General features: G+C 41.8%; 3 protein-coding genes and 2 long non-coding RNA genes across 8 annotated transcripts; 4 read left to right on the top strand and 1 right to left on the bottom strand.

Moving 5' to 3' along the window:
• Positions 1–334: 334 nt before the first annotated feature.
• LOC119026378 lies at positions 335–9,264 on the top strand. 2 transcript variants are annotated; one of them, XM_037110721.1, is made up of 7 exons: positions 335–391; positions 1,246–1,919; positions 2,139–2,184; positions 2,266–2,357; positions 3,022–3,132; positions 8,679–8,948; positions 9,083–9,264. In XM_037110721.1, the coding sequence occupies exons 1-6, from the start codon at positions 356–358 to the stop codon at positions 8,863–8,865; spliced, it is 1,146 nt and encodes a 381-aa protein (XP_036966616.1). In that variant the 5' UTR covers positions 335–355; the 3' UTR covers positions 8,866–8,948; positions 9,083–9,264. The 2 variants fall into 2 exon arrangements, with proteins under 2 accessions (XP_036966616.1, XP_036966617.1); XM_037110722.1 differs by lacking the exons at positions 2,139–2,184; positions 2,266–2,357.
• Positions 9,265–9,405: 141 nt separating this feature from the next.
• On the bottom strand, positions 9,406–15,046 carry LOC119026377. Of its 2 annotated transcripts, none has more exons than XM_037110719.1 (15): positions 14,942–15,046; positions 14,004–14,113; positions 13,862–13,903; positions 13,466–13,682; positions 13,223–13,298; positions 12,587–12,892; positions 12,401–12,482; positions 12,210–12,304; positions 11,871–12,068; positions 11,696–11,774; positions 10,955–11,208; positions 10,714–10,842; positions 10,384–10,524; positions 10,050–10,161; positions 9,406–9,933 (listed from the first exon to the last, which is right to left on the bottom strand). In XM_037110719.1, exons 1-11 carry the CDS (start codon positions 14,975–14,977, stop codon positions 11,181–11,183), a joined length of 1,269 nt encoding a protein of 422 aa, XP_036966614.1. In that variant the 5' UTR covers positions 14,978–15,046; the 3' UTR covers positions 9,406–9,933; positions 10,050–10,161; positions 10,384–10,524; positions 10,714–10,842; positions 10,955–11,180. The 2 variants fall into 2 exon arrangements, with proteins under 2 accessions (XP_036966614.1, XP_036966615.1); XM_037110720.1 differs by having other exon boundaries at positions 12,401–12,479.
• On the top strand, positions 15,006–18,581 carry LOC119026379. The gene is made up of 6 exons (XM_037110724.1): positions 15,006–15,092; positions 15,717–15,779; positions 15,951–16,013; positions 16,202–16,264; positions 16,488–16,550; positions 16,836–18,581. The coding sequence occupies exons 1-6, from the start codon at positions 15,063–15,065 to the stop codon at positions 17,205–17,207; spliced, it is 654 nt and encodes a 217-aa protein (XP_036966619.1). The 5' UTR covers positions 15,006–15,062; the 3' UTR covers positions 17,208–18,581.
• Positions 18,582–19,431: 850 nt separating this feature from the next.
• LOC119025645 lies at positions 19,432–21,302 on the top strand. The gene is made up of 5 exons (XR_005076882.1): positions 19,432–19,898; positions 20,272–20,395; positions 20,518–20,757; positions 20,865–21,141; positions 21,246–21,302. It is a non-coding gene; the product is annotated as an uncharacterized LOC119025645 (long non-coding RNA).
• On the top strand, positions 21,295–24,055 carry LOC119025644. Of its 2 annotated transcripts, none has more exons than XR_005076880.1 (6): positions 21,295–21,413; positions 21,521–21,597; positions 21,711–22,318; positions 22,713–22,884; positions 22,969–23,117; positions 23,351–24,055. It is a non-coding gene; the product is annotated as an uncharacterized LOC119025644 (long non-coding RNA). The 2 variants fall into 2 exon arrangements; XR_005076881.1 differs by having other exon boundaries at positions 22,678–22,884.
• The last annotated feature ends 1,735 nt before the right edge of the window (positions 24,056–25,790 follow it).

Genomic DNA, 25,790 nt, shown 5'->3' with positions numbered 1-25,790 from the left:
AATAAATTCAGTGTAAAAAAATTTGATGTCTCAAAATATTCAGCTTTTAAAAATTCGACATGTAAAAAAATTCAACATGTCAAAAAAATTGGTGTAAAAAAAATTCAATCTAAAAAAAAATTTGGTGTAAAAAAATTCAATCTAAAAAAAAATTCAGCTTCAAAAGATTCAGTTTCAGAAAATTCAATGTCTCAAAAAGTTCAATGTAAAAAAATTCAGTTTCAAAAAATTCAGTTTCACCATCTGGGTAACCAAGGAGAAGCAATCGATCCCTGTCGCAATTCATCCAACGTCCAGCCAATCAGGTTACGCTCCACTGGTCATGTGACACGGACGCAGGTCGGAGAGGTCAGCCATGTCCATGCCGATCAACAGCGGTGATGGTGCTTCGGTGAGTCTGTTCGGTGTTACTGTTAATTGAGTAATAGATATTACTTGACACGTTGTACATTAACCGGATTTATTGAACAATATCTACACTAAACTTTTTATGAGGTGGCGTTCGTGAAAACTGCGTTAGTAACTAGTTAACGGTATGTGAGCATACTTTTTGTTTTGGGGCAGCGAAGTTGACAGTACATTAAACCGTGACAGTGTTAACTGGTGACAGCATATCGTGATTGCTGTAAGTTAGTGATGGCAGCTATTGACAAATAGCTGTTGATAATGTAGCTAGCCTACTCTCCCTACTTTACCTGTAAATGACCCAGCCTGCCCACCAGAAGCTGCATTTATCAGCTCTTCTTTGACTAAACCGACCCGAACCGTGGGTGTTGATACTCGGACCCGACGTCTAGGACCAGCCCGGTCGGGTTTGATCTGGCAAGCTCGGCCCGTTAAGAACTCTATGCTGTGACGTGGGGCCGCTCCGGTAGTTCACCTGATAGAGCCGGTATTACCAGGGCTTCCTGCAGTGGCCCACAGTCGAGTTCGTTCTCACTTAACGGGACAAATTTGTTATGTTGATTTTTTTTTAATACAGAAGTTTTTCTGCTGCATTAGGATTTCATTCCAGAGGTTTTTATTTTACGTTTGTACTGTTGACAGTTGAATAGAGATTACGTTAGGCATAATCAAGCATGTTTAATAAGCTGAATTTGTGTCTGTCCCTATAGAGAGATATTATTTTGTTGTACAACTTGTATAAAATTGTTGTATAAGCCATACAGAGGAGGCATACTTTAAGTGTGTTATCATGGATTTGTTTTTCTATTGGTAATTTTCTATTTTGTTTTTCTCTCTTAGGAACAACTGCTTAATCATCTTTTAGAAAGACTTCGCTCTCGATTGGAACATATTCTGGGACGCATGCCTCTGGACCTGGACTTCTTAGAGTTCACTTGCACACAAGAACTTGTGTTTTTAAATGCTGTGTCCAGTCAAGTAACTGTTTGTCCAGCTATTTTAGACGCACTGACACAGCTACACAGTCTCATCAATTTGGAAAAAGAGAAAAGGGAGCAACACATTGCAGTTGTGCAGTTTGAGCAAGGACCAGCTGGGCGACAGCAGATGACCATATCCCCAGACTACCTTAGCAAACTTCTGGAACTTAATCTGTCTGTTCCATGTATAGCTAAACTCTTGGGAATGTCCAGACGAACAGTGTACCGACGCATGGCTGAGTATGATCTCTCTGTAAAGGCACTGTACAGCACTATGACTGATGACGAGTTAGATCAGTGTGTGAGAGAGATTAAATCTAGGCAGCCCAATTCTGGGTATCGAATGATGAAGGCCCTCCTGCAAGCCAGAGGACTGAGGGTGCAGTATAACCATGTCAGATCCTCCATGCACCGTGTTGACACCACTGGTGTCATTAACCGAATGGTCCATGTAGGATGCATTGCTCGACGGACCTACTCAGTTCCAGGACCCCAGTCTTTGATGCACATAGATACAAACCATAAATTGATTCGGTAAATTCATACTTGGCAATCTTTTTGACAAAGTGTATGAATTTAAAGTGTGTTTTTAAAGTATGCAGTTGTTATCATTACGCACCATGACACATTTTATACTGCTTCTTTTATGTCACTGTATATGCATTATTACAGCTAACCTCTTAAAATGGCCTTGTCTATTATATTCAGCAACTGTGTTGAACATTTTTTAGTTGACAAATTTTTTTCTTTCAGCTACAACATTGTTGTCTTCGGAGGCATTGATGGTTTTTCCCGTAAGGTTAGCACAATTATTTGGACAAAGTGCACATATTTCTATACTTGAGTGCCTCATAGAAATGTAATTGCATTTATGCTGCAGATAATGTATCTTGGTACAGCCTCCAACAACCTCGCATCAACCACCCTGGCATTCTTCCAAGAATCTGTTGAGAAGTTTGGTTTTCCTCTCAGGTAAATGAATATAGGGTTAGGGTTAGGATTTTACACTACAACAGTACTACTAGTGGTGGAAAGTAACAACATTTATTCAATTACAGTACTTAAAAATCCCCTTCAGAGACGTGTTACGATGTATGTTGAAAATTTTACTTGGAATAATTCAAATCTGAATACTTCTTACACTTATTGTACTTACTTGTATGACTTAATCTCTAGTAGGCAAGTTTTGTTAGTGTGAAGAATTGAAACAGGTTTTCTGCCATAACTACTTTAATTTGTCTTGTTACAGATTTATGATAACGTGTTGCAAAGATTCTGTTTACTCACTGGTTTAAGCGAACTCTAGAATTTAGAGCAGCACTACTGAATGTATAGTAATAACTTATGTGTCTGGGAGATGAGTTGCATGGTTGGAAAAATACTAGGTAAGCAGATAGATAAGCACAGTTCATAATATATTTATGTGGCTTTATAAAGTCTATATTGCCTGTTTCCAACCTTTTAGTAAGAGATATTGTGAATGCGGAATGAACTAGAATGATTAACAACTTTTAAACTTTTATTTTCATAATTTCACTGTCAGATGCTTCAGCTACTCTCATTGCACTGTTGCATTAACCAATTATTTGTAACCAATTTTTCATATATACGATCAAGTGTTCTGTGTCTCCTTTAGGGTACGTGCAGACCAGGGAGTTGAAAACGTGGATGTGGCACGCATCATGTTTACAGTCCGTGGCACTGGAAGGAGCAGCTTTATATCCGGGAAGAGTGTTCACAACCAAAGGTTTGTTCAGTAGAATAGATACTAGATGCTAATTGAAAGTTGCCACCATGTAGTGGCAGTATGTTAGCATACAGTACTATTAGGTACTATTATTTGTCACATTTACATAAGGTGTAATGACATGCCTGTCAGGCTTCACAAAATGGCAGGCGGGAACCCAATAGCACGACACAAAAGAAACAGTTCAGTTACAAGAGAATATCTTTAATTACAAGCGAGGGTCAAACCAGGTAGGCAGTCAGCGAGGCAAACAAATCCAGAGGGAGCAGGCAAGAGGGAGAGTCCAAAGTCCAAAGGCAGGTCAAATCACAAGCAGGCAGGATCAGATTCAGAAAATACGGAACGCTGGAGAGCTAGGTAAACACACTAGACAATCTGGCAAAGAACTGAGGGAACAGGCTCAGTATAAATACTGAGGGGGCTGATTAGCTGATGAGGAGCAGGTGAGTAAGGGGTGGAGCAGATCAGGTGGATCAAACCAACGGGTAATGCAGAGCAGGGGGGAGAGGCAGGGTCTGAAATGACATGAGAGTTAGTGAGGAGAAAACATGAAACAGATGAAAAACTAAAGTCTGGCTGAAGTTGTGACAGAACCCCCCCTACAAGGGACGGCTCCTGACGTCCCACCAGGCTGGTCAGGATGGTCCCTATGGAAAGCTGAGATGAGGTCAGAGTCCAAGATGTTACGAGCTGGAACCCATGAGCGCTCCTCAGGGCCATAACCCTCCCAATCGACGAGGTATTGAAGACCCCTTCCCCGCCGTCGCGACTTGATGAGACGATGAACAGAGTAAGCAGGGCCCCCATCAATGAGCCGGGGGGGTGGTGGGGGTCTGGAGGAGGGCTGAAGTTGGCTCTCTTTAAACAGGTTTGACCTTGGAGACATGGAAGGTGGGATGAATCCTCATGGAGCGAGGAAGGCGGAGACGGACTGCAGCAGGGTTAATGACCTTACTGATGGAGAACGGGCCTACAAACCTTGGGGCCAACTTCCTGGACTCTACCCGGAGTGGGAGATCATGTGTGGACAGCCAAACCCGCTGACCAGGAGTGTAGCGGGGTGCAGGGGTCCGACGGCGGTTGGCATTTTTCTGGTACCGGTTGGACGAACGCAGAAGAGCAGAACGGGCCCGTAACCAGGTGCGACGACAGCGCTGGATGAATGCCTGGACAGACGGGACACTGGCTTCTTGCTCCTGCTCAGGGAACAGTGGAGGTTGATATCCCCGCGAGCACTGGAAAGGAGAAAGCCCCGTTGCAGAGCTTGGAAGAGTATTGTGAGCATATTCAACCCACAGAAGCTGCTTGGACCAGGAGGATGGGTTCTGGGACGTGATGCAACGCAAGGCCGTCTCCATTTCCTGATTCATCCGTTCAGTTTGCCCGTTAGATTGAGGATGGAAACCAGAGGATAGACTGACCGTGGCTCCCAACAGCTGACAAAACTCAGTCCAGAAACGAGAAGAGAACTGTGGCCCCCGGTCTGAGACAATGTCACAGGGGATGCCGTGCAGACGGAAAACATGATGCAACATAAGTTCGGCAGTTTCTTTAGCAGATGGTAATTTGGGCAATGGAACAAACTGAGCAGATTTAGAAAATCTGTCCACAATAGTAAGAATGGTGGTGTTACCATCTGAGGGAGGCAGTCCAGTGACAAAGTCGAGTGAGATGTGGGACCATGGACGATGAGGAATAGGCAGTGGCTGAAGAAGGCCGAAAGGGGCATGGTGAGCGGTCTTGTGCTGAGAGCAAATCTGGCAGGCTGCGATAAACTCCTTGGTGTCTTCTTCCATGGAAGCCCACCAGAAACGCTGCTTCAGCAGAGCTAGGGTGCGCCTAACCCCTGGGTGACAGGCAAGGCAAGAAGAATGTCCCCACTGGAGGACCTGGGAGCGAAGATTTACAGGCACATACAGACGATTATCAGGGCAAGCACTGGGAGCTGGGTGATCGGCCTGAGATTTTTTTACCTTCTCCACAATGTCCCAGGTAACTGCGCCGATGACCACCTTCTTGGGGAGAATACTCTCAGGTTGTGTGGGATCGTTGTCAGACTGGAACTGACGGGACAGTGCATCAGGTTTGACGTTCCTCGAACCTGGGCGATAAGACAGGGTAAAGTCAAAACGATTAAAGAACAATGCCCATCTGGCCTGACGGGAGTTCAACCGTTTGGCTGACCGGATGTACTCCAGGTTTTTGTGGTCTGTCCACACCACAAAAGGATGCTTCGCTCCCTCCAACCAGTGCCTCCACTCCTCGAGAGCCATCTTGACAGCCAATAACTCTCGATTTCCAACATCATAATTCCTTTCTGCTGGGGACAATTTGCGGGAGAAGAAAGCACACGGATGCAGCTTTTGATCCTCTGACCGCTGAGATAGGACTGCCCCCACCCCGGAGTCTGACGCATCCACTTCCACAACAAACTGGCACTCAGGATCTGGAAGGATGAGAATAGGAGCAGAAGAGAACCGTGATTTTAACTCTCTGAACGCCCTGTCTGCGGCAGGGGACCATTGAAAGGTTACCTTCTGAGAGGTGAGAGCTGTCAGGGGGGCTGCCACAGAACTATAATTGCGGATAAACCTGCGATAGAAATTAGCAAACCCCAGGAATTGTTGGAGTTTCTTCTGAGAGGTGGGCATTGGCCAATCCACCACCGCCTTAACCTTGGTGGGATCCATGTGAATACGTCCGACTGAAATGATGTATCTCAGGAATGACACCTCAGTGGTGTGGAACTCAGACTTCTCCGCCTTCACGAACAACTGGTTCTCTAGGAGTCTCTGGAGGACACTACGAACATGCTGCAGATGTTCCTGTTCAGACTTAGAAAAGATGAGGATGTCATCCAGATATACAAACACAAATATATTGAGGAAATCCCTGAGCACATCGTTCACCAAGGCCTGGAATACTGCCGGAGCATTCGTGAGTCCGAAAGGCATAACCAGGTACTCGTAGTGGCCCCTTGGGGTATTAAAGGCCATTTTCCACTCATCACCCTCCCGAATGCGCACAAGGTGATAGGCGTTCCTCAGATCGAGCTTGGTGAACACAGAAGCCCCTTGCAACAGTTCAAATGCAGAAGAGATGAGTGGGAGGGGGTACCTGTTTTTGATGGTGATGTCATTCAGACCATGGTAATCAATGCAGGGCCGGAGAGATTTGTCCTTTTTGTCCACGAAGAAAAATCCAGCTCCAGCAGGAGACGAAGAGGGACGGATGATGCCTGCTGCCAGTGCGTTATTAATGTATTCATCCATCGCCTTGGTTTCAGGAGCTGACAGAGAGAAGAGTCTCCCCCTTGGTGGTGATGAGCCAGGGAGGAGGTCAATGGCACAATCATACGGGTGGTGTGGAGGAAGCGAGGTGGCCCGTACTTTGTTAAACACCTCCTTTAAGTCATGGTATTCGGATGGGACATTAGTGAGATCTGGGAACTCGTTAGCAGAAGAGGTGTTGAAGACAGGTAAAGAGGCAGATTTCAGACAGACCGCATGACAGTGTTCACTCCATTGTAGAATGGAACCAGTTCTCCAGTCAATATGTGGATTATGTTTTATTAACCAAGGAAACCCCAGGATGACTGGCTGCTGAGGAGCGTTTATCAGATGAAAGGTAAGTGATTCAGTGTGGTTACCTGATATGCCCAGATGAACAGGAACAGTGCGGTGGGTTACAGTGCAGAGGAGACGCCCATCCAGAGCAGTAGCCTTGATAGGCTCAACTAAGGGTTCCTGATTAATACCCAGCTGCATGGCAAGATCATGATCCAGAAGGTTAGTGTCAGCCCCGGAGTCAATGAGGACAGAGACTGTGTGCGATTGTCCATTCCAGTTGAGCTGGGCATGAAGCAGTGACCGAGAGGGCATTTCAAAGTTCCTGATGCGGCTCACCAGCGCCCTCTGGATTCCTGGTGAGCCCTGTCTTTTACTGGACAGGAAGACACGTAATGACCTCCCTGTCCACAGTACATGCAGCAGTTCTCCCTTTGCCGCCTCTGTCGTCCGGCAGCTGACAGCCTGGTTCGGCCAAGTTGCATGGGCTCAACTGGGTCGCTAGGGGCACTTGCAGGAGGAGAAGGCATTAAGGTGAAGATGACGCTGGAGGCCGGGGAAGGCTTCTGGGAGTACGGGACAGTGCTCTCTCTCGTCTCCTCTCCTGGAAACGTCCATCGATGCGGATAGCCGTGGCGATGAGAGCGTCTAAATCTGTCGGAGGGTCCCGAGCTGCCAGCTCATCTTTGATGTCATCAGAGAGTCCGTTGTAGAAAGCATCAGCCAGGGAAGAAGAGTTCCAGTCACTCTCCGCAGCCAGTGTACGGAACTCAATGGAATAATCAGTCACTCTCCGGCTCCCTTGAACCAAGTTAAACAGTCCACGAGCAGCCTCTCGACCAGGAGTAGCATGGTCAAACACCTTCCGAAGACCCTCAGAGAAAGCAGTCACAGAGGAACAAAGAGCCGACTGCTTGTCCCACTCAGCGGTGCCCCACTCCCGAGCACGTCCGGTAAGCTGGGTAATCATAAATGCCACTCTTGACCTCTCAGTGGGATATGTGAGAGGCTGTAGTTCAAAAGTCAAAGAGCACAGAGTCAGAAAAGAGCGGCAGGTACCTGGGGCTCCTGAAAAGCGCTCAAGAGCGTTCAAACGGGGTTCTGGACCCGAAACAGCAGGAACAGAAGTACTAGTGGGTGGTGGAACAGCTGGCATTTGCCTGACCTGCATGAGGTGCTGGAGTTGACCAGTCAGAGTCTCCAGATGTTGATTGTGGCGTGCAGAAGACTCCTGGAGAGCCACCTCCATGGCAGTGAAGCGTTTCTCCTGCTGGTGTAGAGCAGCAGCTTGTGCTGCCAGTTCTTGCTTTATGTTCTCCGTGTCGGCTGGGTTCATTCTTTTGGCCAGATTGTTCTGTCAGGCTTCACAAAATGGCAGGCGGGAACCCAATAGCACGACACAAAAGAAACAGTTCAGTTACAAGAGAATATCTTTAATTACAAGCGAGGGTCAAACCAGGTAGGCAGTCAGCGAGGCAAACAAATCCAGAGGGAGCAGGCAAGAGGGAGAGTCCAAAGTCCAAAGGCAGGTCAAATCACAAGCAGGCAGGATCAGATTCAGAAAATACGGAACGCTGGAGAGCTAGGTAAACACACTAGACAATCTGGCAAAGAACTGAGGGAACAGGCTCAGTATAAATACTAAGGGGGCTGATTAGCTGATGAGGAGCAGGTGAGTAAGGGGTGGAGCAGATCAGGTGGATCAAACCAACGGGTAATGCAGAGCAGGGGGGAGAGGCAGGGTCTGAAATGACATGAGAGTTAGTGAGGAGAAAACATGAAACAGATGAAAAACTAAAGTCTGGCTGAAGTTGTGACAATGCCGTATGTATGAAATGAGGTCTAATTCTGAATATAATGGGTTATGCATAAATAGAAAATAAAGAAGAAATCCATGGTTTTAAATAGGCTGGATATTTTAATTTTTGTGCACTTGTGTATAAAAAAAATATTACATTTTTTTTAATTAAAATTTTCCAGGATTGAGCGGCTGTGGAGAGACCTGTGGGCACCTGCATCTACTATGATGTTCTCCACTACCTTGAAGAAGAGGGCTTCCTCAGCATCGCCAATGAAACACACCTCTTCTGCTGTCACTTCGTGTTCCTCCCACGCCTGCAGGATGACCTGGATACTTTCCGCAATGGTTGGGACAACCATCCCCTGAGAACAGAGAGCCACATGACCCCTAACCAGCTGTGGGAGCTCGGTCGTACACACTACCCAGTTCCAGGACCAGGTAACACAGAGGTACGTGCAAATGTGATTTTAACGAATCATTTGGTTCACATGTTTAAGCTATTGAATTAGAGGCTAAGAGAACAGTGTATTTTAAAGTGTGCCTACTGTTACTTCATACAATCTAAAATGCTCTCTTTCTGTAGGGCATGGATATTCCTGATATTGAGTGGGAAAACAGTGGACTTCCTTGTGATGACCACTCGAGTGTCATTGTTCCAGACACAGCATGCCCACTGACTGATGGACAACTGACATCTTTAAGAGATGCAGTTGACCCAAGAGCTGCATCCCAGTCCTTTGGCACTGATATTTACATTGCTGCTGTTCAATTTTGTGAGCAATTTCATCATCTCTGAATAAACTGATCAGAAAGACTTTTTGTGACAGTGACAAGACAGTTTTGTGTTGATGTTTTAGCAGACTTTCATTCCCTTCAGTTATCAGTGAAAAATACAGTTGAGTCCACTTTAAACTCCATTAATGGTTTATTTGAGTGCAGATATCATTTACAAGGAAACTGCCACTCATAGCAAAACCTAAAACATACCACATTTTTCTATGAAAGCTGAGCTTCACAGATGTTTTGTGACAATGCAAAGAACTTTCAGCTCTGTAACAATGTGAAAATAAAATCAGTGTAAGCCCACCTTTTAACAACTTCAATATTTTAAAACAACTTAAGGTGTGTCAAACCAGAGTAAGAACAGCATCTGTGGGTTACCATTCGAGTTACAGTTCTACAAATATAACAGTTCAGCCAACAAGAAGTGGGCTCCTCACACAAGACCAAATCCTGTATGGCAAGTGCAAATACAGGCCAGGATGTCATGTTTAAAAGATGTGTAATCCTTGTAATGTCCTGGGATGCACAAGGTCTCAAAACAGGTGGAGGCTGTGGGGTATCTGCCCTCGATGACTTCAACAGAGAGACTCTGTGGTAAGACCTCCCATCCAGTCCAGAATTTGACCAGGTTGGCCAATTCAGTTGGTGTTGCTATGGAGTAGATTCAAATGGATGATGATTAGTCATCAGAATAAATAGCCAACTATGGCACAAACAGCTTAGACTGAATAGAAGATTAGCCAAACCCTTAAGACAAGTGAACCTACCATTAGTTATGAACTGTCGTAGATAGCCTGACATGCGGCACTTGGTTTCAGTGGAACAATCTTCATCATCGCTGTCATCCTCACGAGGCCATGTGATTCGCTGAAGAAGCACCTGCATTGAAAAAATAGCATGAGAAAGACTTTGATCATTTTTGATTTTTAAATGCATACTCTTTGATACATAACCCACAATTGACATCATGGGTTATGTATGTAGGAAGACATAAATAAGAAGAACAAGGTTGAAAACGGACAGTAATATCTGCCAACCAGGTATGAACCATAATATTTGCTATAAATATAACTGTAAAAGATCAGAGTAATTAAAATTAACCTCAGCGCCGAAATTCCCTGCCACGTCTTTAGGAAAAAGCAAGGCCACTGTGTCAGGTCTCTGGGTCATCAGTGTCCACATTGGGGTTTCTTTAAGACCTCGTCTCAGCTGCTTAATTTGCCTTGTGACACGTCCTATTACCTATTAATAGTAATAACAGTGAGAATAGAAATCAGGAAAAAGTGCAGCATTTTAATTTTGCCCGACATTTTTTTTAGAAACTTAGCAATGTGCATTTATAACCAAAACATCACTCACAGGATAAAAAAAAAAAAAAAAACATGAATTGTGACTTATGTTTGGACAGACATTTTTCAAACTTTCACTCACAGCATGGATCAACATCTTCTCAAAAAGCCACCTCCTGTTGTTCTCAGTTAGAAAATGGAGGTCCCACGCATAAGCCAAGTCCTGGACACTTTGTTTATCCTTATCGGACAGTATGGATCCCCCTTCAAGCTTCAAGACAATAAGCTATAACATCACTTATCAAGGACAATGGATACACAATAAAGTGGTACCCCATTGTGCAACATATTACTGAAAAAAAACATTTTTTAATCAAACATACAAGCCTGATTGTTTCTCTGATGTCCAGGTCTGGACAGTCCTCCAGTGTAATGGTGGCAGTTTCAGGACTCCCACCAAGCAGAACATGTACAACAGCAGGGCTGAGTCCCTGCAGGCATGGTCCTCTATGAAGAAAGGAGTGGCCTATCATTCTCCCCGCCACCATGAACATGTCACTTTCCACAAGAAAGTGAGAGGCTGAGGGGACTAAATGGCCAGGCTCCCCTTCAAAAAGCCGTGTAAGATTTGAATTTGCTGTTAAGACATTAAAAACATGAATTAAGAACAACAATAAAAAGTAATAGACATCCTTACAGAGTACAAAGACATGCAGGTTAACATTGCTATTTCCACTAGGTATGAATGTGAGAGTGAATGGTTGTCAGAAAATGCATTTTAGTTTTGTGATGGACTGGAGACCCTTGGTATCATCAATACAGGCATTATACATTTAGAAGAACCCTTTCAACTTTCAGGATAAACCAAACCGATTAAAATACCACAAACGTATATGGACATATTAAATAATATGGTGTCATATATGTACATATACATACATACATACATATACATATATATATATATATATATATATATATATATATATATATATGTATATATATATATATATATATATATATATATATATATATATATATATATATATATATATACACACATACACATATACATACAGCTTAAAATAAACATTGCATTTGGAAGGATGCTATTATATACATACCAAAATGTATGCAAAACCCTGACCTCCATGCATGTTGACAAAAAAAATCGAGTTACACCCTGTCCAATTGCAGTATCTCCTGTAACACAATGTAAGGTTTGACAGAATAAAGACAAGAGACAAGAGTAAATACTTTAGTTAGTTTCGAACAACTGGAACTTCTAATTGGAGCTACCTTCAAGTTTGCAATCCAGGGGTCGTCCCCATTCCACATTAGGTCGCTTGTAGAAGGAGATTAGTGCCATGTCCTGCTCAGCAGGGCTTTTTCTGATGTCCATGCTGAGAAGTAAGGGACTCTCTGTTTCATGAATACGTAGAGAACTGCCAGCACACTGAGATATGGCCTTGGTGGGGTCACTGATGGTTAACCAGCCTAATATGAAAAAAATGGAAATGTGGTTGTTTCATTATTAATGCTTGCTGTCAAGATAGCAAAAAATAATTTAACATTCAAATATCACATTGTATCCTCCTTAACTTTCCTATGCCACTACTAAACCTGAGCAGCACCTACCATCTGTAACAGCTGCAGAACTTCCAGATGGTCCAGGCATTGCTGCTTGCTCTTCCTCAACTACAATGCTTTCATGCGTCACGTCTTTTCCTGCCCTACTCTCATAAAATTATTTGTGTTACAACTGCACAGCATGTAAAACAAAGACAGAAAAGAGAAAAAGACATTGACAATAAAAAGTAAATAGATACCTTTCCACACATGAGGAAGCATGTACCTCAATGAAGTCAGTAGGAAACATATTTGTGCAGACAGGACATTCCTGCATATCTGCTGTTGAGAAGTTCCAGGTAAGAACAGTGTTATTTTCAAAAAAATGTTTCTGTTGTTAATACCATACAACATACTCACAAAAAGTGAATAATAAGAATTCTTACATTTTCTCTCTTCAAGTGCACTGGTTTCCACATTAGCCAGGTTATTGTCACTGCCAACATCCATGACATCACAAGACTTGATGTGTTCTGTCAGGAGTGGAAGGGGAACTGCAACTCCACACTTCTGACATGTGGCTTTTGGCATGTTACTGAATGCTTCATCAGTTAGTGGTAGGGGATTTGTACTGAGTTCTTCTTGAATTGGGGCTATGAACAGGTTTTTAGCCCCACGAGACTTCAGCATCATGCCTGTATAGCCAGTATCATCAGGAGCCACAAGAGAGAGTTGTCGGCTACCCCATCCACCTATAGAAAACAGGAGAGGAAAATTACATGGCAAACTTTCAACAATTCAGCAACTAGACTTCTTGTCTAACAAAAGACCAGGCTGAAGAAGTCACCTAAATCAAAATCCATTTTTTTGTTTTTTGTTTTTTTTCACTTAACTGTTACAAATATAATTATTAGTTTACAGTGGCTGATTTGCAGCATAATAATAATAATAAAATAAAACAAAAATTTAACATAGATATGCTTAATAATAAATGTACAGAGATTACTTTGAGGAATTTATTTAAAGTTTCTTGTTTGTTTTATGACAGAGCAACACTAACACACAAACTTGTGTTGGCCCACCTGAAGATTTGTATAACAGCCACCCACCAGTAATTGTCCCCAATTTTGGGAATAAAACTTTGAGGGCATCACATAGCTGTAAGGAAAAAATGGATACAAGTGTAATCTTGCCCAAAAAGAGTGTCAAAACTTGTCAGTCAAATCATAAATAGCATCAATGACACTGCATGCCAAACTGGCAAATAATTGTAACTTCACAGCCTTCAGTGCAACTAGCCTATATAACTAATTGCATGGTATTACCTCTTCATGTGTTATGCTTTCATCTAGATGAGCAGTTCTACAGCCCAGTCCCGCATGCATATGGACTATTTGCTCCTGCTCTTTTGGGGTTTTTTCACATCGCTTTGGCAACAAATATAAAGCCACATCCAATGGTTTAGGCCTCTTGGCAGGAACAGGACTTGCTGCAGGAAAGCGCCTCTTCCCTCTCCCCCTGGTGAAAATACCTGGAAAGGACCTACAGAAAATAAAAAAATAAATAAAACATGAACTACAGCCTCATCTGTTTTGTGATTACATTAGAAGATTATTTATTATTATCATCAAATCCTACTATGATTTTTTTCATTTCATAATTAATTTAACATTAGATTTAAGTGAAAGACTAATGTTATACATTAAAATAACAAACTTTACCTGGTCATTTCCATTTGAACTGATTCTGTCCGTCTCTGTTCTCTGCAGGATTGTATCAAAGAATATTTATTGATCATGAATACATCTGCAATGTACAAGTAAAATAAGCCATATGTACATGAATTAAAGTGTAATACTAAACCTCATATGTTGATTTGTGACGTCACCACTGGCAGCACCTTGTTGACCAGACGAACTGAGTAAATGTAATAAGTGGCGGGCTGATTGCAAAATATTATCACCATGACTGCCCTGTCATGACAAACAACACAGAAAAAGTAAGAAGGGTATTACAAACCAGCAGCACAAAGATTATGTTTTAAGCAGCTAAGTGTCACTGGACTTAATAATATCTCTCTATAGGGACAGACACAAATTCAGCTTATTAAACATGCTTGATTATGCCTAACGTAATCTCTATTCAACTGTCAACAGTACAAACGTAAAATAAAAACCTCTGGAATGAAATCCTAATGCAGCAGAAAAACTTCTGTATTTAAAAAAAATCAACATAACAAATTTGTCCCGTTAAGTGAGAACGAACTCGACTGTGGGCCACTGCAGGAAGCCCTGGTAATACCGGCTCTATCAGGTGAGCTACCGGAGCGGCCCCACGTCACAGCATAGAGTTCTTAACGGGCCGAGCACCAGATCAAACCCGACCGGGCTGGTCCTAGACGTCGGGTCCGAGTATCAACACCCACGGTTCGGGTCGGTTTAGTCAAAGAAGAGCTGATAAATGCAGCTTCTGGTGGGCAGGCTGGGTCATTTACAGGTAAAGTAGGGAGAGTAGGCTAGCTACATTATCAACAGCTATTTGTCAATAGCTGCCATCACTAACTTACAGCAATCACGATATGCTGCCACCAGTTAACACTGTCACGGTTTAATGTACCGTCAACTTCGCTGCCCCAAAACTGAAAAGTATGCTCACATACCGTTAGCTAGTTACTAACGCAGTTTTCACGAACGCCACCTCATAAAAAGTTTAGTGTAGATATTGTTCATTAAATCCGGTTAATGTACAACGTGTCAAGTAATATCTATTACTCAATTAACAGTAACACCGAACAGACTCACCGAGGCGCCATCACCGCTGTTGATCGGCATGGACATGGCTGACCTCTCCGACCTGCGTCCGTGTCACATGACCAGTGGAGCGTAACCTGATTGGCTGGACGTTGGATGAATTGCGACAGGGATGGATTGCTTCTCCTTGGTTACCCGGATGGTGAAACTGAATTTTTTGAAACTGAATTTTTTTACATTGAATTTTTTGAGACATTGAATTTTCTGAAACTGAATCTTTTGAAACTGAATTTTTTTTTTTAGATTGAATTTTTTTACACCAAATTTTTTTTTTAGATTGAATTTTTTTATACCAAATTTTTTGACATGTTGAATTTTTTTACATGTCGAATTTTTAAAAACTGAATATTTTGAGACATCAAATTTTTTTACACTGAATTTATTTCAACATTGGAAAAAAAAAATCATAGGCGAAAAAAAAAATCAGTGCCAGAAATTTGATGTTTTTTAAAATTCAATTTCTTATTTTGATGGAGAAAAAATTCAGTGTTAGAAATTCATATTCAAACTCTGATGGCACAGAATTACTTCCATACACAATTGGCACAGGTGTTTTTCATGTTGTTTATTCTTAACGTACCTGGTGTTTAAAGACCTTAAGGCTGATGTAACATCATGTTGAAACGATCGGTAACGTTACAGCATTTACAGTTACTACTGTTAGTCAGCTCTATTCACCTCGTGAAGTGAATTCAGTTCAATTCAAAAGGCTTTACTGGTATGAACGTTTCAACAACAATGAATAATGGACTTCTGTTCCTTTTAGGAAATTGATGAAGATGCCAGCCAAAGCAAAGAGCAGAGAGCAGAACCATTCACATTAACACAGGTGAGACAAAACTACAGTATTATACAATCTTCTCTCTCTGTCCCTCTCTCGCACACATACACTCGCTTAAACTACTACTCTTAAACTACTATCTCTATCTCCTCCCATACCCCATCTCTCTCCCTCTTTATCTTATATTTTTGATGAATAATGGACTTGTGTTACTTTTAGGAAATTGATGAAGATGCCAGCCAAAGCAAAGAGCAGAGAGCAGAACCTTTCACAATAACACAGGTGAGACAAAACTACAGTATTATACAATCTTCTCTCCTGTCCCTCTCTCTCTCTCTCACACACACATACACACACACTCTCTCTTAAACTACTACTCTTAAACTACTATCTCTGTCTCCTCCCATACCCCATCTCTCTCCCTCTTTATCTTATATTTTCTATGAATAATGGACTTGTGTTCCTTTTAGGAAGTTGATGACGATGCCAGCCAAAGAGAAGAGCAGAGAGCAGAACTGTTCACATTAACACAGGTGAGACAAAACTACAGTATTTTACAATCTTCTCTCTCTCTCTCACACACACACACACACACACACAAACACACACACACACACACACACACACACACACACACACACACACATACACACACACTCCTAAACTACAGCTACTATCTCTGTCTCTGCCCCCACCCCATCTCTCTCCCTCTTTATCTTATGTTTTTGGTGAATAGTGGTCTTGTGTTCTTCTCAGGAAGGTGATGAAGATGCCAGCCAAAGAGAAGAGCAGAGAGCAGAACCTTTCACCTTGCCACAGGTGAGACAAAACTAAGGTGCACACATTTATAAAGTTTATCACATAATTTGGTATGACATTTAATTATCACAAGACAACCAATGCAATGACAACATTCACACATTCATTTCCGCAGTTCATGTAAGTGTACAGACACTCTGTCCTTCCTCTTTTTTGATTCTTTGTGTGTTGTGAATTCCATTTAATTTTGCTGTGCTGTACACCAAAACAAGGTTATGTAGTGGAAAAATAAAAACCCAGAACCTGATAAGTTTTAATACAACGCTTCTTTTTCTGTAATTTTAGGACAATGTACCTCAAGCAATAGATGATGTCAACACCCATGGACTAACGGAGGAGCAAAGTTGCATCTCGATTCTCTCCTTTGCATTGAGACACAACACTACAAGTGTATTGATGGAAGACCTGCTGAAACTTTTAAAGTTACATTCTGCTGGGACAAGTGCAGTTCCAGCAAGCAAGTATTTTTTGGAGAAATCATTAGCTGGTATTGTAGATCAATTTGAACACCATCATTACTGCAGCGTATGTACTAAGTACCTTGGCACTTCACAGTCACAAGAAGAAACACTTACAGTTGTGGTCAGAAGTTTACATACAGTTCATGTTCCTACACTAAATCTCATGCTAAGTTCAAGTTACATAATTGAATCATGAATAAACTAGCATCCAGGAAGCCCCAGGATTAATGCTTTTGTGAAATAAAAAGAAAAGGCAAAAATTCCTAATAATTTGAGATTTATTGATATTTCTTTGCAGAACACTGCTTTTTTACTGGGTCATAAGTTTACATACACCTTTGTCTTCAGGGCTTAGTACTTGGTAGCATTTCCATTAACTTTTATAACTTCAGCAAGTTGCTTCGGATAGCCATCAATGAGCTTCTCACAGTAATCCTTTGGAATTTTTGACCACTCTTCCTGGCAGATTTGGTACAACTCGGTCATATTTGTCGGTCTTCTCTTACGGACTCGTTTCTTCAGTTCACGCCGCATATTGTCGATCGGATTGAGGTCAGGGTTTTGTGAAGGCCACTCCAGTACTTTCTGAAACCATTTTGAAACTAATTTTGCTGTATGTTTTGGATCATTGTCCTGTTGAAAGATCCAATTTCAACCAAGCTGCAGAGATCTGGCTGACTTTTTGAGGTTTCCTTGCAATATTTCCAAGTATTGATCTTTTCTTATGATTCCATTGATCTTCTGGAGTTCCCCAGTACCTGACACTGCAAAGCAACCCCACAACATGAGACTTCCTCCACCTTGCTTGACCGTCGGAATGGTATTGTTGGGGTTAAAGGCTTCACCCTTTTGCCGGAAAACGTATTGCTGATCATTATGCCCTAACAGTTCAATTTTCGTCTCGTCCGAACACATGACACTCTTCCAGAAGGCTTTAACCTTATGCTGGTACTCTTTTGCAAACTTAAGCCGAGCTTTTCTGTGTCTCTCTTTGAGTAATGGCTTCTTTCTGGCCCGGTACCCTCTTAGCCCATGTCTCACTCTCTTGACCGTGGACACTGAGACATTTGTTCCTGAGGCAGCCAATTCATTGCAGATGGCTTTCTTGGTGGTCCTGGGGTTAATTTTCACCTTTCTGACCAAAAGCTTTTCATCTCTAGATGTTAATTTCCATTTCCTTCCAGACCTTGGCATTACGGCTATTCTCCCAAGGTGCTTATATTTGTGGACAATTGTCTGAACAGATGCCCTTGGTACATCAAGCTGCCTTGAAATGGTCCCAAGAGACGAGCCTGACTTATGCAAGGCAACAATTCGTTCCCTGATGTCAAGGCTGTATTCTTTTGACTTTCCCATTGCAAGTCTTGAGTCAAAACGCAGTGTGTGTAAAGTCAACCTGCTTTTATACCCCATAATTTCTACTTTCTAATTTCTAATTTTGACTTTTACACAACATGAATGAACACCAGACTAAAGGGATGATTCCATGAATGACTGCACAACCTGATTTCAACTAATTTACTGTTAAATAGGCCAGACAAGTGGGTGTATGTAAACTTGTGAACCACAAGAATCTGAGGTCATTTGGGGAAATCAACTAAATATCTATCTGAGGTCAAAAATTCAGATCTGCCCCATTGGCAGAATAATGAAGACACTATTATTGAATAACCACATATATGTCTTCATTCAAATTGGGTGGCAAATTGTGTTAAAGCTGTCTGGAATAGTTTTTGCTTCTGACCACGACTGTACATGCGTGTCATGTTCGTCATCCATAACAGTAAAAGCCAGTTTACAGGAAGGACAGTTCTTTATCAGTATTCCATTAAAGGACCAACTGAAAGATATTCTTGAGAATCAGGGTATGCATGATCTCTGTTTTCCTGCTGATGACAGTAGTAGACAAGTAATAAATGATATATGTGATGGCACCTTATATCAGGCCTTGCAGTCAAACAGTGAAGAGGATTTCCTGTCCCTTAACATTTAATTGTGATGGTGTACCAGTCTTTCAGTCCTCTAAATTTAGTATTTGGCCAATACTGTGTTAATGAGATACCCCCTGAGAGTAGAGATAAGCATGTACTTTTATGTGCTTTGTGGTTCGGTTCCAAAAAGCCAGACATGACCTGTTTCTTCAAACCATTTGTGGAGGAATGTGCCAATCTTTCACAAACTGGTTTTAAGTGGCATCATCCTATTGATCAGTCATGGAGACACGTGAAGGTGCATCCATTGTGCTGTGTGTGTGTGATGCAGTAGCAAGGCCTTTACTACAGAATTTTAAAGGGGACATATTATGCAAAACCCACTTTTTCCTTGCTTTACTATGTATAAATGCATATCCGGAGTGCCTCCCGACCCCTTAAGAGTGATTTACAACCTCTACGTCAATGTTTTGTAAACAGGCGGAGTCAGGAAATGTGTCTCTAAGAGAGCCATTTGGATTTCACCCGCACACTTACGTAAGAGTGCGGGTGATTTGAATGCTCCAGCCCTCACGCTGGATATCTCCTCCCATATTACGCCGGCTACCTGAAGGAGGATCCGCCATTTTCTCGCTTCACTTGTATGCGACAGCCTGACTGCTGGCATGTACAACCCGAAAGCCAAGCACTCCTGCTCTGTCGTCGGATGTACGGACACTCATGTTTCCCTACATCGCCTCCCTACCAAAGAGGATATCAGAGCGAAGTGGCTAAATATTATTTTTCAGGGAAACGTCCCAGCTTCACTGAGCAAAAGCGTTGTTGTCTGTGCCAATCACTTCACACTGGACTGTTTCAGCAACCAGGGTCAGTATCAGGCTGGACTGGCAACGAGATTGTTCCTCAAAGATGGATCGATACCCACTGTCCGTGTCAACGCCACAGAAGAAGTAACTGTAAGTATTTTTTTAAAAACAGTGTTGTTTGTGTTATTTTGGCTGTTTAGCACATGAGCTAACGCTAACAGGTGTTTCGGATTAACACGGGGCTATGTTAACTGGCGACCGTCAGCCGAATGCGTCTGTGGTCACCGTAGCTACAACAGATGTTGAAAACGGGAAGAGAAGACGTAGCTGTCCTCAGATCTGCCTCTTTGTTCAGGTTTTCTCTGGTCAAAACATACCTGATACGTGTTCGGGCTGCTGTTTGATTAAACGTGTCTGACCCTCAGTCGCTGTATTTTTTCAATCATCAATTCTGTATACATAGCTTTGTTTCATGTAACATGAGAAAACAGACACATAACATATTCCTTCCTTTTGTGTTTAGCAAAGCACATTTGTACAGCAGCCAGTGGTGCATCATGTTGCCTGCCAGACAGACCAACCAGTGAAATGCACGGTTGGCACACAGCTGTCCATGAGAACTCTCCGGCCTCACTTCAGAAGCTCAGGTTTGTTGAACAAAAGCATATGATGTAATGTTAGTCACTATGTTACTCTAATGTGTAATTTTTGTTTTACTTTGTTATGAATATGGATTGGCTAATGAAAATTCTGTTTTTATCTATCAAAGGCACACAGAAATCAGTGTCCTGTGCTGATGTTGGAGTTGGCACCTCAAACATTCCCTTCTCAACTTCCTATCATCAACCCCAATCAAGAGACCATGCAAAAGGGCTCGCTTGGAACTGGAGGAGGAGGAAGAAGAGGATCCATTGGAGGGCAGTTCATTCATGGACATTCCCGACCCCAAGGATTCTACGTATAATCCTGAGGAATCTGTCACAGTTTTGTCTGAGTCAGTAGATGTGACGTGAGTAAATAACAAATAAAATCTCTTATATTTTTTTTTTTTACATTATTTCTCTCAAGTAGTATGGGAGTTACTAATTTATCTTTGCAATTTTTGTTTCCTACTAGACTGGAGCCTTCCTGCCCTGTTCATAAGACACCAACATATATTGTCTATGAAAAGTGTCTGATGGAGCTGTTTGAGATGTGCCCTGTCTGTCAGCGTGTTTCAGACGTTCAGACAAGAAGGATAGGCACTTTCCTCTCTGTAGAACAGACATGCCCACATTGTCAGTTCTTCAGAAACTGGAACAGCCAGCCAATTCTGGGAAGCATACCAGCAGGAAACCTCCAGCTCTCAGCTGCAGTATACACCACAGGAGCATCTTTCTTTAAACTTGAAAAGGTAATGGAATAAGACTTTATTATGTAATTTAATTATTTTTGCATATCATATTGCTAAATGTTTTATAGAGTAGTATTTGACACATCTTGTCTGTCTGTCCTCAGATCTTCCGGGCAATGCAGCTGAAGATGTTTCAGTATGACACTTTTCGCCGTCATGCATAGAGCCTGCCATCATACACACTTGGAAGACTGTGCAGGATGGCATGATGGAGCAGCTCAGTCAGCAGGAGAGTGTTATCCTAGGTGGCGACTTAAAGGCTGACTCTCCAGGTATACAAGATTCTCTGATACATTGTACTCTAATTTTTTTGTTTAGAAATGTGGTTACTATGAAGTACAACAAAGTGATATGTAAAATGTAACATTTATATTTGAAGGCCACTCTGCCAAGTTTGGCAGTTACTCAATGATGGACCTGAGGAGCAACACTATTGTTGACATATAGCTGGTTCAGGTGAGTTCAAAGGTGTGATCTGTATTCAGGTTAACTAATCTGTGTTTAAAGAGTGCTTTTCAAAATCATTTTGTTTAATAGAGACTTATGTTCTATTTTTGTGTTCTGATCAGAGCAACAAAGTCGGTGGAAGTTATCACATGGAGAAAGAAGGTCTGAAGAGGAGCCATGCTCTCTTGGAGGCACGTGGTGTTGCATTGGACAGCATTGTCACAGACCGTCACCCTCAGATCCAGAAGTTCCTGAGGGAGGCCAAAGTGACACAGTACTACGATGTCTGGCATATTGAAAAAGATATTTTTTACTGTGTTTGTATGTTGGAGGGTGAAAATGAGGATAAAATGCCCTTGCTCGCAGGTCCACACACTATATGTTCCTAGTATCTTAATTACTAATGTGTTACATGGGTTATGGTATTTTGTTTTCAACATATACTGTTTATCTGAACGTGACTGAAATATTGTTTTATTAGGACTGTCCAAGAAACTGGTCAAGATAGCCCAGAACAAAGACTGCGAGAAGCTGAAGAAGTGGCTTCGCAGCATCAAGAACCATTTGTACTGGACAGCAGCCTCCTCTACATCAGGGCCAGAGAGAGTGGCTAAGTGGACATCCATTCTTAACCATGTCCAAGACATCCACACACATGAAGATCCTCTTTTCCCTCAGTGCTTGCATCCGCAGCGCACCTCAAAAGACAAGAGCAAATGGTTGACAGCAGGTAGATACACACCCAAAATCATGTGTAAAATGTGTTTGTTTTTATATATATCTCTCTATATATATCTATATCTAACTATATATATATATATATATATATATATATATATATATATATATCTATATATATATATATATATATATATATATATATATATATATATTATATATATATATATATATATATATATATTATATATATATATTATATATATATATTATATATATATATATATATATATATATATTATATATATATTATATATATATATATATATATATATATATATATATTATATATATATATATATATATATATATATATATATATATATATATATATAAACCACCTGAATTCAGGTGATATTTTTTTTTTTTTTTTTTTTGTTTTTCAGGAACACCAGCTTTCTGCAGGCTCGAAAAGGCATTGACTAATAAGAGAATTCTGAAAGATGTGGAAAAGCACAGCCCTCACTATCAGACCTCATCGCTGGAGGCATTTCACAGCGTCATTCTGCGGTCTGCACCCAAAAATGTTGTCTTCCCGTACCTTGGAATGTTATGCAGGTGAATAAAACATCGCTATCTGTTTAGTTCATTATAGTTTAGTGTGTATACTATGATTTTTAAAGTACTATTTTTCCACCCAAGACTCTACCTGGCTGCCCTCCATTACAATGAAAATACTGACTGACCACAGGCAACATCTACAAGTGGAGAGCTTCTGTTCAGAGTCAGCTTCCCCAAATCTAAGCATGGAGAATGCACTGCAAAGCCTGTGAAAGCAGAGCCAACATTCTGTAAGTTTTACAATCTTTTATTAAATAAAAAATAAACATGGACACACAGGCAATAACACAAAAGGTTGAAAATAAACACAAATTAAATCTGGATTTTTTTTTGCAAAATAATAAATAAGGAGAATGTATAAATTAGGAGAAATAAGGAGACACTTGACAACACTGCAGCACAAGGCTTTTTGGTTCTAGTGCAATATTCTTGTAAACATTATTTTTTGTTTATTGCACTGCAGACTACGTTGATGCACTGTTGGACCTGATCTTTGAGAAGGTTTTCCAGGACCCTGCCCCATATGTGAACGAGGTGGTGAAGCTTGCAATCCCTGAAGACCTCTCCGCTCAGTATGAAAGACCTGGCAAGCTGGACATTATAGCCAGTTACGTGTCAAGGTTCAACCAAGGACAGGTCTGAACCCAGCATACTGTCCTTCAGCGTCAGGGAACTCTCCACGAATCCTCAGCACCACACAGGCAGGCAGCACAACTCTATCAATCATGTCGCGTTGTTTCTTTTGTAATATTTATATAAAGTGTATAAACTGTTGGAACCGGTTCAAAAACAATACTGCTGGTAGAGAGGTAAGGGGAGGCAACTGTGGCCTATTGAAAAGTACAGTTGGAAATTGCTAGCTAATTACAGGTCGTCACTGCAAATAAAAGCAGGTTCTCAATTGACTTACCTGGCCACATAAAGGTAAATAATATTACGAGGTTAAGGTTTTCTCTTGTAACGGCAATTGCTAGCTAATTCGTTACTGCAACTGAAGAGCAGTAAACGCCAGTCGAGGTTTGGCTAAGCTTTGTTATGTAAACACTCGAGGCAGGAGAGTGGGGTTGTGATCTGTAACCGCGCGGGGCAGACGGCTACTAAGCCCGTAAAACTTTCGTTTGTCTGTGCAGTAACAAGTAAGAAGTAATGTCGAGGTAAAAAAAAAAAAGTTAAATACCAACCACTGAGAAACATCTATGTTCATTCTTGGCTGCTGAACTTCTTCGGGACCCTCTTCTTGTTCTGGGTCGGACTCCGACTCAAACATATACGGTTGCACCACATTTTGTTGTCCGGCGGCCATTTCTTCCGGAAACTCAGCCGTTGCCATGGTCACACAATGCCGCCCTCGCGTCTTCCGCAGGCAGGGAGAGGTGGGCGGCACAAATACATCTTTGGGCGGTGCACGTAGTAGCTCATTAGCATTTAAAGGGAGAGGCATTGAAACCGGCTGCCTGGAGGAAGGCTGTGAAACTGGTGTTTCGAGAACCTTGCTGTACTCAATCCTTAAGCTTTTTCGACCAAAGCATGTCACTAACATTCCATTTAGACATCAGGGAACCATGTCAGGAAGCAGAAATGAGCATAATATGTCACATTTAAGCAATTTAATGTTGAATATAGCTGTGGAGTCTGCCTTCACCCTGGGGTGCAAACGAGGAAAGGACAAGGAAACTCAAGGCTTTACACATGAAAAACCAAATGACAGAAATCACAAAACCACAGTAGAAATAGGACAAATTGCTGAAAGAGAAGGGAAGACTATATTGGGCATAAAGGGCCCATCTGCTATTGTAGATTTAGCAAAGTTTGATCTAATCAATGGGATGGTCCCTGACTATATGCACTGTGTGTTGCTTGGCCATGGTACATTGGCACACAAACAGCAATCATGGACAGACACCTCTTGTCTATAAAACCACCAAGATCTCTCACTGAACGCAAGTTCTGGAAAGCCCACGAGTGGCAACACTGGCTTCTGTATTATAGCTTGCCAGTTCTGAAAGGCATAGTTCCACAGAAGTATCACTCTCATTGGGCATTACTGATAGAGGGCGTAAGCATTCTGTTGGGATCTGAATTAAGTACAGTGCAGATAAATCACGCCCATGATGCATTAGTATACTTTGTTGGAGGTGTGCAAGCGCTGTATGGGGAAGGGCACATGACATTCAATGTTCATTCACTTCTGCATTTAAGCCAGAGTGTTGTGCATTGGGGTCCATTGTGGGCCCACTCAGCCTTTATGTTTGAAGCTTTCAATGGATACCTCCTGAAACAAGTAAAAAGTAGTCAAGCTGTACCACAACAAATATGCAAACAAGTGATGTTGTCCCGGGCTTTTCCCCGTTCAGCGAAACAGTTCCTAACAAATGCATCAGCAGAAGTTAAAGATTTCTGTAATGAAATGAGAACCAAAAAGCATCATGTCAAGAAGTTTGCAAAATTCGCTGAGGTGACTGCCCTTGGTCCACCAAATTTAAGATTAATATCTGTTGGTGATCAAGCTGCTCTCCACACAGTGAAACAGGTTCCTACAAACTATGTGGTGAATTACTACAAGAGAATTGCTGTAAATGGAGAAGTTGTACATGGTCATACCTACAGCAAAACAAAACAAAGAAACAACTCTATTGTGCTTTTGAAGGATGGGAGTATTTTTAGAGTCTCCCACTTTGTTGACATGGGTGATCAGTGTTTATACGCCATAGGGAACTATGGTAAATGCACAGTGCAGTAGTTAGCCAGAGGTTCTCTTATCAAAACTCCACTAAGCTATATGTCAATGGTGCACTTTCCCACAGGCTTTCACAAAGCCATAAACACTACTCAGGTAGTTGGACCATGTGTGTATATTCAGTGTCCACAGTCCAGCCCGATTGTATGTCGGCTGCTGAAGACAT

Source organism: Acanthopagrus latus, chromosome 9 (genome assembly GCF_904848185.1).
Source record: "Acanthopagrus latus isolate v.2019 chromosome 9, fAcaLat1.1, whole genome shotgun sequence".
NCBI lineage: Eukaryota > Metazoa > Chordata > Actinopteri > Spariformes > Sparidae > Acanthopagrus > Acanthopagrus latus.
Note: the sequence above shows the minus strand (reverse complement) of the source record. Positions and strands in the feature narration are given on the sequence as shown.